Source organism: Procambarus clarkii, chromosome 23 (assembly GCF_040958095.1).
Source record: "Procambarus clarkii isolate CNS0578487 chromosome 23, FALCON_Pclarkii_2.0, whole genome shotgun sequence".
Taxonomy (NCBI): Eukaryota; Metazoa; Arthropoda; class Malacostraca; order Decapoda; family Cambaridae; genus Procambarus; species Procambarus clarkii.
This window is the reverse complement of record NC_091172.1, coordinates 13,514,911-13,529,542: the sequence shown is the minus strand read 5'-3', so window position 1 is coordinate 13,529,542 and position 14,632 is coordinate 13,514,911. Positions and strand designations below refer to the sequence as shown.

The window sequence follows — 14,632 nt, the reverse complement described above, 5'->3', positions numbered from 1 at the left end:
CGTCGTCAGCAAACATTGAGAGGAATGAGTCTATACCCTCTGGGAGATCATTTACGTATATCAGAAACAGGATAGGTCCGAGTACAGAACCGTGTGGGACTCCACGCCAATCTGAGGTCTCACCCCCTCACTGTAACACTCTGCTTCCTATTGCTTAAGTACTCCTTTATCCACTGATAATGGAGTGATATTATGGGAATATCCACTGATCTGTGTCAGCATTGGCACGCCTATAAAATTCTTATTAGAACACCATGATGTTGAACACAATAACAGAGCCTCTGCTGTAAATGAAAAAAAAAGTTTTAGGAAGCTTGGGGGAAATTAAGTGCATAATGAAATCGGTGATTTTAGTTATAAAACAAGACGTTGATAACACACTGATTAACAAGAATCTCATTTTGAATGCTCCACAGAAAATAAGTACTGGTCATTTGTTTACTAGGTTAGCTGACAAAAAAAAAAAAAAGATGAATTCCAGTGAATATTATTGAATTAGTGAAAAACTCCATTTGTTTATTTAGTAGGTTAGCAGAGATTAGAAACAGAAATTTACAAGGTTAAAAAAGAAAATAGGGGCATTAACATTTGAATAATAAAAGTAACAATTTGAGTGAAAAGAGCAAGTTAGACGGCTGAAATCTAAGATATGTTAAACCTGTTGAAAATGTGTGTCCTAATTTTGGTGTCGTTTCATGGGATCAGTTTAACAAGGAAATTCAATAAGGGAAAGAACTTGGGAAATCAGATTAAGGATGTCTCAAAGGAATAGGAGGAATGCAAGCCTAAAAGGAATCTAACTTTTGCACAAGTGATTAAATTATGAATTTGAAAAGTATTTTGGGAAGTCACAAATTGCAGTGACCAGATGAACTTAAGGGATGAAATTACAAAAAATTGATAATGATTACAGAACTAATACAAAACAGTACACAGAAGTAACATCCTAATATTTTATGTAAAGAGAAAGAAGTACCATTTAGGATAGAAATATTTATAAAGGAAGAAAAGGCCTTTAGGAGTAATTATTTTCAACTACAGAGAAGTTTGTAAGTGTAGGAATGGGAAGAATTGCTTCTAAAGTGTGACTCTTAATAGGTCAAAATAAAGCAGCACCACTCCAATATAAGAAAAATAAAATAATTAAGGATAAATGCTCTAAGAAGAGACCTATCAAAGGAAGACAGGGAATGGGTAAAATAGAATCTGGAACAACCAAAACGGTTGAATGAAGATAGAAACAAAGATTTTTACCCATCGGACCCTGGGAATCCCCTAGGGGATGCATGGGTCCGATGGCTGTGACCCCGGGGTACCCCCCTCGCTTCATGCGAGTTTGAGGGTTGTTCGGTTGGGGTTCCTCTCGTCGTGGTAGGCCACTGGTGTCAGGTTCGGGTTTGGCGCCTCCTTTGGACCTGCCTTCGTCTGGTCGGCGTGGTGTTCGCTCTGTGCGAGGTTCGGGGTCTTGTAAGGGGCACTGGCCCTTTAGCAGTTCGCCCCATTGACGGGGTGATGGGGGGAAGGCTTGCGCTGTTCGCTCACGCCTGGTCCCATGATTTGTGGGCGTTTCGGGTTGTTTCGCATGGCCTCTGGTGGCGTTGGGTGGCCCCTCCCCCTGCGGGTGGTTCGGGGCTGGCAAGGCAGGCTTCTTTCCCTGCGCTCTGTCAGGTCATCTTGGAGTGGATTCGCTTGGGCGTGGTCGAAACGACGACGTCCCTCAGATGGGTTTCCCGTCTGTTTCCAGTCGCTAAACGGGACTGTGCAGACCTGCGGTGCATTCTAGACTTGTCCCATCTGAACCCCTGGGTTCATTGTCCCTCCTTTTGGATGACCACACTGTCCCAGGTTTGGCTCCTGTTGGAGCCGGCCGCTTGGATGGTGTCCCTGGGACGCTTATAGGCACATCCCGTTTCATCCGGGGTTCAGGGACTGGCTCGGTTTTGTTGTGGGGCCTTGTCCTTATCGCTTTCGTTGCCTTCGGTTCAGTTTGAACCTGGCACCTTGCGTTTTCACGCGCCTCACGCAGGTCGTGATGACCCGTCTGCGTCTGTTAGGTGTTCGGGTGTTGGCCTATCTCGACGACTGGCTGGTTTGGACTCGCAGCCAGTCGGCTTGTCTGCTAGCCAGGGATCTGGTTCTTTCTCAGCTCACTGGGTTCGGGTTCTTGGTGAACTGGAGGAAGTCCCATCTGGGCTGCAGTCCCTCTTGTGTCTGTTTCTGGGGGCTCCCGGGTCTCCCGGCGGTTGGTCGAGGGTCTGTGCGGGAGCCTGAACTTTGTGATGCTGGTCTACTCGCCGGGTCGGGTTTCTCTTCGTCGGCTGTTCTGGTTCCTTCAGGGATGTCCCTTCCGCCTCTCTCGCGATCGCTGGGTTCGGACCCTGGGGACTTTGCGTCGGTTGCTGCGTCGCTGGCGTCCTGTTCGGGTTTTTCGGGGTTCAGTGCTGTGGCGCCTACCCGAACTCTCGCTCGATGTGTTCATGGACGTGTCGTCTCTCAGCTGGGGCTTTGTGACCAGTGCTCACCAAGCCAGCCAGGGTCGGTGGGGTCCGTCCTTCCGTCGAGCCCACAGCACTGTGCGGGAGTTCGCGGCAGTGTGGTTTGCTCTTCGGAGAATTCCAGTCGCCTGCGGGTCAACGATCCGGCTCCATTCGGACTACTCCCCGGTGGTTCATTGTCTGAACCGGAGGGGTTCGATGGGGTCCTTGGCTCTTTGGCGCTGGTCGCTTCGGGTGACTCGTCTGCTGAGTTCTCGGGGTTTGGCTCTCCTGGTAGTTCACGTGCGGGATGTGTCCAACGTCTTGGCCGACGGCCTGTCTCGTTTCGTTCCCCTCTCCACGGAATGGACGGTCAACGCCGACTCCTTTTGTTGGCTTTGCCAGACACTAAGACGCCCCATGGTGGACCTCTTCGCTTTGGCGTGGTCACGGTGCCTTTCCCTGTATGTGGCGCCCTTTCCCGACTGCGAGGCCATCAGGGTCGACGCCTTTCAGCAGGACTGTTCGAGGTGGGGGGTTCCTGTACCTCTTTCCCCCGGTTCAGCTGTTGCTCTAAGGTCCTGACTCGCTTAGAGACTTACCAGGGGAGAGTTGTCCTCTTGGCCCCTTGGTGGCCGGCCCAGCAGTGGTTTCAGGCGCTGCTTGCTCGGTGTCCGAACCCGGAGGTTTTTCCGCAGCTCCGCCTCTTTCAACAGATCGGCCCAGTATGTCACATGGCTGGTTCGATCTTCTCCTCGAGTCTTCGCATATGGCATTTTTTACTCGAGATTATCATCATCTCTATGGTGATCAGGTGGCTTCCTTATGAGTGTCCCACCTGTGGGCTTCGTCATGGCGGCAGAATGAAGTTTCCTGGCGATCCTTCCGGTTCTTCTTACGTCTTCGTCATTGTACTTCACTTTGTTAGGGTGGTGTTGTCCTTTCTCTCTTGGTTGTTTCAGGACCGTCTTCTTACGCCTAACACTGTCGCCTCATATCGTGGGACGCTGGCAGAGCTGCTTCAGCTTGCTTTCGGTATTGATGTCACGTCTGCATCGTTTCGCAAGCTGTCTCGGGCATTGTTTCACCTCCAGCCTGCTCATGCACCACCTAAGCCGTCCTGGTCTTTGGACAGAGTGCTCTCTTTTCTTTCTCCTCCTCATTTTATTGTGGCCCCCTCGGTTCCGGATTGTTTTTCAAAGGCTCTTTTCCTGTTGGCATTGGCCTCTAGGTGTTGGGTGGGTGAGCTTCATGCTCTCCTCCGGCGCAGAGGTTTCTGCTTCTTCGGTCGGGGGTGATCGTTTTGTGCGTCTGCAGCCGTCTCCTTCTTTTCTGGCAAAGAATACGATTTCTGTGTTCCCGAGGGGCCCTTGGGTTGTTGATGCTTGCTTGGTTTGGCCGGGGGTGCATCATGTTTTGTGTCCAGTTGCGACTCTCCGCCGTTATTTGCGCGCCACGGCTTCTGTGTTCGTGGATGCACTTTGGGTTGGTCCGGTTTCCCTTCTTCCCTGTTCAAGGGTGCGGGTCTCCCAGGTCATCCGCAGGGTTATTAAGGCTAGCCAGCTTGCAGTCTATCTCCGTTACCATGACGTCCGCAAGTTCGCGGCTCTTGCCGCTGTCTTTGGCAATATGTCCTGGGCCGACATTCGGGCATGGGGATTTTGGCGGTCGAACAGGGTCCTGGCTGCTTGTTACCTTGTAAACATTCCTGGGCCCGTTTGGGCCTGTGTCGCTTTGGGTTGGCGGATGCAGCCAGTTGTCTCGTTTTTGGGTTGAGGAGTGAGCAGCAACCACCTCTCGGGTAAGTCCCTATTCTTTCCTCTGTGGGTAGTTAGCTCCGGGGAGCTGTAGGGGCTCCCCCTGAAAACCAGCGTTGAATGTAATGAATTGCCTTTTTCTGGGTGAGTCCCGGAGGGTCCCCGGCATCCCTCCCTCCGGTCAACTTTTTTTGATATCCAGCCTCAGAACTGGGGTGTGGATCGCCGGCGCGGAAGGTCTGGGACTTCCCCTAGGTAGAAATTCCAAAACAAACTACTGATCAAATAAATTGCAGACCGAAAGCCAAACTAGCAACAGAACTCCCCAATCAAAACCAAGGAAACAGGTATGATGTCACCACAAGCGCCACGCATCTGCCTGCGCAACCCCCTCCCCCCCCCCCCCCCCCTCCCCGGAAGGGGGACAGAGGGTGTCCCAGACCTCCATGCCGGCAACGCTCCTCAGTTCAGAGGCTGAATATAAAAAATGCAAAAAAGTGCTGACCGGAGGGAGGGATGCCGGGGAGTCGCCGGGTCTCGCCCAGAAAATGGTGTTTCATTACATTCAACGCTGGTTTTCTGTGGAGAGCCCCTTCGGCTCTCCGTAGCTACCTAACCAAAGATAAAGAAAAAGGACTTACCCGGGAGGCAGTCGTCACTCGGTCTTCAACTCGAAGTAGAGACAAATGGCTGCAATCTGCGACCCAAGGCTACACACGCCGGAGAAGGCCCAGGAACATTAATGAGATACCGTGTGCCAGGAACCTGTTCAACCTCCAAAAGCCCCTTGCCCGAATGTCAGCCCAGGACATATTCCCAAACACAGCAGCCAAAGCCGCGAACTTATTAACGTTGTGGGCACGGGGATAGACCACAGGCTGGCTAGACCGAATAATCCTGTGGACAACCTGGGAGACCCACGCCTTGGAACAGGGAAGAAGGGAAACTGGGTCCACCCAAAACATGTCCCCCTGCCACCGAGGCCGTGGTGCGCAGATACCGGCGAAGAGCCGCAACTGGATACAAAACATGATGCACCCCTGACCGAACCAACCAAGCATCAACAACCCAAGAACCCCTTCGGAAAGCAGCAGACTGATTCTTCACCAGAAAAGAAGAAGGCTGCAAACAAACGAAACGACCACCAGGACCGAAAGAGCAGAAACCCCTGCGGCGGAGGAGAGCATGAAGCTCCCCAACCCGACCCCCAGAGGCCAATGTTAACAAGAAAAAAGTCTTAGAAACTAAAACAGTCCTGAGGTAAGGGACCACCATAAACTGAGGAGAAGAGAGCACCCGGTCCAACAACCTGGATGGCTCAGGCGGTGCATGAGCAGGCCGGAAGTGAAACAACCCCCTGAGAAAGCTTGCGTAACGGAGCAGAAGTGACATCCACCCCAAAGGCAAGTTGCAGCGGCTCCGCCAGCACCGCACGAAACGAGGCGACAGTATTTGGCTCAAGGTGACGGTCCTGAAACAACTGAGAGAGAGAGGCCAAAACAGCCCGCTCAGAAATCGAAGACAACCTACGAAGAGGCAAAAATTGCTGAAAGGACCGCCAGGAAATTTCATACTGCCGTCTAGACGAAACTCGCAGGTGGAACACCATCAACTAAGCCACCTGATCACCATACAAGTGGTGATACACCTGCATCATAAAGATCAGACGCGAAGAGTGGAGGAGAAGATCGAACCAGCCACGTAACGGTCCGGACCGTTCTGCTGAAAGAGACGGAGCCGCGGGAAGGCCCTTGGGTTCGAACATCGAGCAAGAAGCGCCTGATACCAAGGCTGGCCCATCCACCAAGGAGCCAACAGGACTACTCTCCCTTGGTAAGTATGTCTCCAACCGAGCTAGGATCCGGAGTAACAAACGGACCGGAGGGAAGAGGTACAGGTAACTCCGCCTCGACCAGTTTCAGCTGAAAGGCATCGACCCAAACAGCCTTCGCAGTCTGGGAAGGGCACCACATAAACTGGAAGACGCCTCGACTACGCCGATGCTGGTCGGCCGAGCAGACAGCACGCGGGGCTTGTGATTCTGTGGTCCTGGGTTCGATCCCAGGCGCCGGCGAGAAACAATGGGCAGAGTTTCTTTCACTCTATGCCCCTATTACCTAGCAGTAAAATAGGTACCTGGGTGTTAGTCAGCTGTCACGGGCTGCTTCCAGGGGGTGGAGGCCTGGTCGAGGAACAGGCCGCGGGGACACTAAAAGCCCCGAAATCATCTCAAGATAACCTCAAGAAGATGCCAATAGGTCCACCTCTGGGTTATCTTGAGGTTATCTTGAGATGATTTCGGGGCTTTTTAGTGTCCCCGCGGCCCGGTCCTCGACCAGGCCTCCACCCCCAGGAAGCAGCCCGTGACAGCTGACTAACTCCCAGGTACCTATTTACTGCTAGGTAACAGGGGCATTCAGGGTGAAAGAAACTTTGCCCATTTGTTTCTGCCTCGTGCGGGAATCGAACCCGCGCCACAGAATTACGAGTCCTGCGCGGTATCCACCAGGCTACGAGGCCCCTATCCACCAGGCTATGGGTGCCCGTACATCTGGCAGAGCCAACTGAATAAGTGGGCGTCGACCGTCCATTCCGTGGAAAGGGGAATGAATCGAGACAGGCCGTCTGCCAGGACGTTTGACACCTGAACATGAACCGCCAGGAGAGCCAAACCCCAAGAACTCTGCAGATGAGTCACCCAAAGAGACCAGCTCCAAAGAACCAAGGACCGCCTCGAACCCCCGCGATTCAGGCAATGAACCACTGGGGGAGTAGTCCGAATGGAACCAGATTGTTGCTTCTTGAGCAATCTAAATCCTCTGAAGCGAATGCCGCAACGCTGCAAACTCCCGTGCTGTGAGCTCGATGGAAGGACGGACCCCACCGACCCTGGCCGGCCTGGTGAGCACTTGTCACAAAACCCCAGCCAAGAGACGAGGCATCCTTGAACACATCGAGCGAGGGCTCGGAGACGCCACGACACCGAACCCCAAAAAACCTGCAGAGGAAGCTGGCGATGCAGCAGCCGACGCAAGGCTCCCGGGATCCGAACCCATCGATCACGAGAGCGGCAGAAGGGACAACCCTGAAGAAACCAGAACATTCGCCGAAGCCAGATCTGACCCCATGGGTTGACCAGTACGACAAAGTTCAGGCTCTCGCACAGCCGCTCAAACAACCAACGTGTGACCCGGGTGCCTTCCAAAAACAGCCGAAGACGGGATCGCAGCCGCAACAGTGTCGCAGGAGGGAGAGACAAGGAAGCGGTCCGAGAGTCCCACACCAGACCCAGCCAAGTCCGAACCTGAGAGGGAACCAAAAGGGACTTTCTCCAGTTCACCATAAACTTGAACCCGGTGAGCTGGGAAAGAACCATATCCCTGGCGAGCAGACACGCGGACTGGCTGGGAGCCCTCACCAGCCAGTCGTCAAGGTAAGCCATAATCCGAACCCCTAACAGAAGCAAACAGGTCACCACGACCCAGTAAGGAGTGTGAACACTCGAGGTGCCAGATTCAAGCTGAATGGAAAGCAACGAAAGCGTTAAGCTTGTTGCCCCACAACAAAACCGAGCCAGCCACTGAACCCTGAATGAATCGGGACATGTACAATAAAATTATAAAGCCAATATGCATCCCGGAGGTCCAGAGACACCATCCAGGCAGCTATAAATTCTCCAAGTCAGGACCTGGGGCTGAGGCGTCCTCCAGACACTGTGCCTTTGGACAAAAAGCAGAAACCACCGGAAAAGCAGGGATGAAGGGGGCCCGCTGGTGTGGCCCAATAGCTCCGGCAGGAGGACCAGGCTCGAATGCCTCCGCCACCGATCTGGATGGGGCAATCCCCGAAGCCACCCGAGTCTCACTACCAGTATAATTCAGCGTGGGCAGCTGCAGGGCATCTGGAAAGGCAACCAACCTCGCACGTTGCTGCAATTTAAACCTTGCATGCAACGCTAAAGCTGCTTGCACCCAAATATCAGTCTCAGTGGACTGGGTGAATGTAATACAAGCAAAGAACACCACTCGCAGGATTCCGGGTCATAGATGTCACTGACCCCAATAAGCAGCAAGGCGGAGGCAGACTGTGAGTGTCGCCCAAAAACATGGGGACAGAGCAACTTTCAAACTCGTACAAGGCGAGAGTCAGGCCCTTAGGCCTGATGCTAGCCAAGGCCCTTAGGCTGATTGCTAAGGGAAGCCTAGGCGAGGTACTGCTAACTGGTTATCCCAGAGCTACCAAGCAAACAATCTAAAATCCTGTCGACGTTTGCAATCATGGGGACCTAGTGGAGGGCCACCAAAAACCTACCAGTGGTCCTACCACCACACCTGGCAGACCCCCGCCAGGCAAAACAGCAAAAAAAAAAAAAATGAAAAACCCCGCAAAAGCACAACGTCTCCAGGTGAGCAGAACCGGTCGTTATGCGTACATCAGACAGCTGCACAGCTACCTCGTGCCCCAGCCAGCGACGAAACTACCTCCTAACCCAAGGGAAAACAGGAGTAAGAACCACCCCAGCTGAACCCCCAAGGGCGGGCAATCACCGAGCAGCGACAGAACCACACGGAGGTAGCTGCGCTTGAACGGCTCGTGGAAGATAACCCTGAGGCCGCAAAGGCAGTACTTACAGGGCACCTACGGAAGGCGTCCCCAGGTGCATGCAGCCCCACCCTGGAAACACAACCGTAACAGTCCCTATTTTCTGCTTGTTACAACTTGTAATAAAGTTCTTACATCTTGGCTTAACGTGTTAATGACATATTAGAATGTTGTTACAACTTGATATATTGGTTGTTATAACTTGTTGGGTGTTAAAACTTGTTCAGACGTTTTACCAACGTCATAGTTTCGCTGTGTATTTGCTGGGCAGTACTTTTTTGTTACGTCTGTTGCTCTCAACAAAACAGAGCAACAACACCGCACTGCAGCACTGCGCAAAGAGTGGAGCCAGAGCGATAGACCGTCACCAACACAACAGCCTCTTGAACTGAGGAGAATTGCCGGCATGGAGGTCTGGGAATCCCCCAGTCCTCCTCCCGGGGAGGGGGGGTTTGCACAGATGGATGCGCGGCGTTTGTGGTGACGTCATACTTGTTTCCTTGGGTCTGATTGGGGTTCACCTGTTGTTAGTTCGGCTTTCAGTTTATTTGATCAGCAGTAGTTTGTTTTGGAATTCCTACCTTTCTGGGTGCCTGAACTGGTAGATGGCAGACAAAGACTGCTTCCAATTATGCAGGGGTGTCTTTAGGCCATTGCTCCTCGTGCCCCTCTTGAGGGGGCCAGGTTCTGGATCTAGTCCCCGGTAGGCCTAGAACTCCTTCGATTGACTCTTGCCACAGTCTAATATACAGTATACACATCAGCCCGGTATATCTCTGGAGAGCTGAAGGGGCTCTCCACAGAAAAAGACATAATAATTATCAAAGCTTGATTTTTTATATAAAAGGTCAGAGCAGTGTTAAACAATGAATCGGAGCAGAGGAGTGTCAATAGTTTAGTCCAACAAGGTTTTGCATTAGTGCCAGTAATGTCCATAAAAAAGTCTGCCTGAATGGATAGTGTGTTTGAACATGTTTGTGGTTGATGCTAGGCTACTGGGATGAGTAAAAGATTAGTTGGCTGTCATACTATCATAATGACCTTAACAAGATAAGTGCATGGAGCAATACATTGGAAATGGAATTGTATGGGGATAAATATAATGTAATGAAGTGATGAGTAAATGAAGCCAAGCCACATTCATCTTACGAATTGTATGGTCAGTCTCCGTGTGGCAGTGGTAAAACTCGCCGGCGCCTCGCGAGTGCTTTGGCCTGGGTTCGTGTTCTGGCTGGGGAGGATTGATCAGGTGCCAATCCTTAACTGTAGCCTCTGTTCACCCAACAGTTTGGGTACCTGGTTGTTAACCCTTAATCTGCTAAGGGGTCCTGAGGAGATTTAAACCCCAGTGTGCATGAAAAAAAATTCTAAAGTTATTTCGTCTTCTAAAAATGTTAATTTGTGTTCCCTGAGCACGGGAAAAAAATCATAGGTGGCATATTTTTGACACAATAGGCCAAGGAAGTCTGGCAAAATTTGGGCGTTGACAGAGGGCTCGTCAGAGTCGGTCAGCGTCACTCGAGCTGACAGGTGGGAGTTGCCACAAAGATATTATTACCTAATTATTTCAATGTGTCTGATTTTTTCTTAGTTTTTTGCAGTAATATTATTCAATAGTGTGTATTGTAATATATTTATATAATAAAAGGGGTGAATCATCGCTATACTCAAAAGTATGGTGTGCATATTAGTGATTCAATTATTATGTTCATAAAACAATAAACAAATAGTTTTGCTGTTATTACTCTCTATACACAGGTTATATATAAGTATCTGCGTGCTTTGTTCACCATAACGAACCTCTTAAGTTAGTATTGCGAGTCGAAAAGCAACGAGGAGTGATCGTCTCACTCAGCCAGCCACTCGTTGCGACTCCCTCAACAACGCCTCACTCGCCCACTTTCCCCTCCCACCATCCAGTTTTTTATTTTATTCACTATATACAGACATTATATATAAGTATCTACATGTTCAACACAACTGTACAACTAAGCTGATATAGTTAGTTCAGGCACTAAGAGACGTTGCTACACTCACTCAGCTGGCGGCTGCCTCCCTCACACATTCAAGGTCACACATACTAAATTTATCCCCCAACAATATTGTTTGCAGTGTTATTACACTATATACACATATTATATACAAGTATCTGCATGCTGTATGCACCGTAACTGAACACCTAAGCTTGTAGGGTGCCCAAGGAGCATAGTGGCCACCCTCTACACAGCTAGACAAGTCATGCAGACGACGCCACCTCCATCACCCAAATGGCTCCTCCCAACATAATCCTTTTGCTTTTATTACACTAATGCACTCATTATATGTAAGTATCGACATTTGTGTTCACCATAGAAAACCACTGAGCTTGTATGGTGAATGCAGACAATAACAGGTGGCCACACAGTCAGTAAATGATGCTATCTCCCTCCGTCCCTCAGCATCACTCCTCCAACAGTGCTAATTATCACAACAATCCTGCTATTATCACAATCCTGGTCATTTTTATCACAGTCAGGGGTCATCTGTAATACTGTCATCGCTAAATAATAGCAGTTATATATTTATTTTGACATTTTTCGGTGATGCTGTGCTCTTAAATATATGAATGGAAAATTATTAACAACAAATGTCACTACTTGGGTGAGATCTAAGAATATGCAGCAGTTGCATGGTATCCATAATATAAATGGGTGAGAAGATATGCTTTTAAATGGCTCCTCGCCCTAAAAAGCAAGAGGTATAAGAAAATGGAAGCGTAATATGTGCAAAAAATAGTGGACAAGAAATAGGTGACACGATCACATACAAAATTGTGATCAAAGTTGACGATATTGGAAGAACTATTTAAATCTGCAACATGACAACAAGAGGCCATAAATTCTAGCTTTGAAAACAGGTGCCAGAAAACATACATAAATGATCTTCGGCAAACAGTAGTAGACAGATGAAATAATTAAAGTTAATGTTTGCCAGAACCATTGGAAGCTTCAAAGCGTTATTGACAGATTATAGAGAAGATGGGATATAATGAGTGTTGCTCTCATCCTGTAAATACACTTAGATAACTACACAGACACACATGCACACATTTTTGTTATTGTAATGTGAGTTTTGCATTATATATAGTGCCTGTGATTGCTTTGCTTAGCATGTGGTGCATTACTGTTTTAATAATTTGTATTTAGTCAGTGTTAACCCATTATTCTTTTTTGTCATTAATTTATTTGAAGGCACTCATGTAGATATTGTGTGTCCGTAGGGCCGATACTATGAACCTCCACCTGGGTTAAGTCCAGATCCTCCTAGTTCTTCACATGGAAAGCCATCAGTTCGATTAAGAAACAAGCCACCTGGAGGCAGTAGACCACGCCCCAAGACTATGGCTGGATCATCTGTGTCAGATACTCCTGATGGAGAACTGACACCAAGTCGTGGCAAGAAGGGGAGCTCTCAGAACATTGCTGGTGGTAAGTGACAGTATGATACAAGGAAGTTAGGTGCCTGTTTTATTGTTATTTTTATATATCTTTGAATTAAGGATGCTTGGCTGCCTTTTAAAAGCAAGTTCAGGTAAGTGTGTGATGGTATATCATTAGAGGCACTAGCATGCATGCATGCATTTTTTTTTTTACTGTAACTATTGTGAATTATTTAATCTACTCTTATCTAGTGGAACTAATTGGAGCATTTTATATTGTATATTAAAATTAATAGACAATTATATACTGACCTGAATTTGCAAGCATCATAATATGACACAGTTTACATTGGTGTCAAGCTGCTTGAGCTTGTTTGGCATTGTTGAATACGATGCTTGTGCAGCTTACTTAAGCCTACCATCAATTGAAATGCACCATCCACTCTCTCTCCTTTGATTTCTTAACATGAACGATTTAGTCTGTATCCTTGAAGTAACTGTTAAAAAGGCAAGGATTTGAGCATGGCTTGCCATGTGCACCTGCACATTTGCTTATGTGTGGTGTTGTGTGTGGTGTTGTAGAAGTTGGGAGGAGAGGCGAAGGCAGCAGATCTGGCAGCATGAGGAAGAGCAGCGGGCGGTGGGGCTCTTCACAGTCACTGACACGTGCAGCTGGCTCTCGTGGATCCAGCGGCAGCCTAGCTGGAGGTAATCACTCTCTTCAGTAAATATGATAGTTACTCCATGCAGATCATTTTTATTGATATTAGTGTACTGTAGTTATTACTGTTGTCATTGAAAGTCGATATCTTAATTATGAACTGTTATAGTTATCTTCTGTGGAGAGTCCCTTCGGCTCCCCCTGAGCAATACAGGGCTGATGTGTATATATCGGCAAGAACAGTCAACAGTCATCACCTGGCAACAGTCAATCAAAGGAGTGCTTAGCCTACTGGGAACCATGAGCTCCTGGTTCCCTCAGGAAGGCACGAGGAACAATGGCCTTATTGACACCCCCGTGTAGTTGGAAGCCGTCTGTGTGTGTCATCTAACAGGTCAGGCAACCAGAAAGGTAGGAATCCCAAACAAACTACAGCTGGTGAAAAATTGCTAACTGAAAGCCGAAGAGCAAGCAGAACGCCTCTATCAGAAAACAAGCAAACAAGCATGACGTCATCACAGCCACTGTGAGGTTTAGGTTGCTGCAACACACTTGGTTGGTTACCCTTCCGGATGCCCCACAGCTGCCCCATTTGGGTTATAGGGACCCAAACTTGGGGGTGTCCGAACCCGAGGGGTCTTCCCACGACTCTGCCTCTTTCAGCGGATCGGTCCGGTCCGGTATGTGGCTGGTTCAATCTTCTCCTCCGCTCTTCGGGTCTGGTCTTTTTGATGCGGGTTTATCATGCCTGATCAGGTTGTTTTGTTCTTTCTCTCTTGGTTGTTTCAGGACCGTCATCTTATGCCGAATACTGTTGCCTTGTATTATGTGGTGCTGGTGAAGCCGCTTCAGCTTGCGTTCGGGCTGGATGTCACTTTTGCTCCGTTCCACAAGCTTTCTCGGGCGTTGTTTCATCTCCGGCCTGCTCATATGCCACCTGAGCTTTTCTGGTCTTTAAACTGGATGCTTTCTCTTCTCTTTTCTATCTTCTCCTCAGTTTGTGGTGGCCCCTTTGGTTCAGAACGGTTTTTCTAAGGATCTTGTCTTGTTGGCATTGACCTCTGGGGTGTCAGGTCGGAGAGCTTCATGCTCTTCTCCAGCCCAGGGGTTTCTGCTCTTTCGGTCCTGGTGGTCAGTTTGTTCGTTTGCAGCAGTCTCCTTCTTTTCTGGCAAAGAATGAGACTGCTGCTTTCCAGAGGGGTCATTGGGTTGTTGATGCTTGGTTGGTTCGGCTGGGGGTGTATCATGTTTTGTGTCCGATTGTGGCTCTTTGCCGTTACTTGCGTGCCACGGCCTCCATGGCTGTAGACATGCTTTGGGTTGACCCAGTTTCCCCTCTAACCTGGTTCAGGGTGCGGGTTTCCCAGTTTGCCTGCAGGATTATTTGGTTCAGCCAGCCTGCGGTCTATCTCCGTGCCTATGACGTAAGTTCGGGGCTTTGGCTGCTGTTTTTGTAATATGTCCTGGGCTCTTATTCGGGCACGGGCTTTTGGAGGTTGAACAGGGTCCAAGTTCCTGACCCTTCTCGGGCGTGTGTACCCTTGGGTCGCATGTTGCAACCAGTTGTCTCAACTTTGAGTTGAGGAGCAAGTAGGGGCTGCCTTCTGGGTAAGTCCCTCTTTTACTTTATCTTTGATTAAGTGACTCTGGGTAGCCGAAGGGGCTCTCCACAGAGAACCAGCATTGAATGTAATGAAATGCCAATGTCAGGGTGAGATCC

At 49.3% G+C, this 14,632-nt stretch overlaps 1 protein-coding gene across 1 annotated transcript in view; it reads left to right on the top strand.

The window, feature by feature from the left end:
* Positions 1–14,632, top strand: part of Patronin (calmodulin-regulated spectrin-associated protein patronin) — a 195,599-nt gene that overhangs the window by 156,750 nt on the left and 24,217 nt on the right. The window contains exons 22-23 of the mRNA XM_069329901.1: positions 12,093–12,300; positions 12,834–12,959. Coding sequence (XP_069186002.1) covers positions 12,093–12,300; positions 12,834–12,959 — 334 coding nt within the window. The remainder of the gene's footprint in view (positions 1–12,092; positions 12,301–12,833; positions 12,960–14,632) is intronic.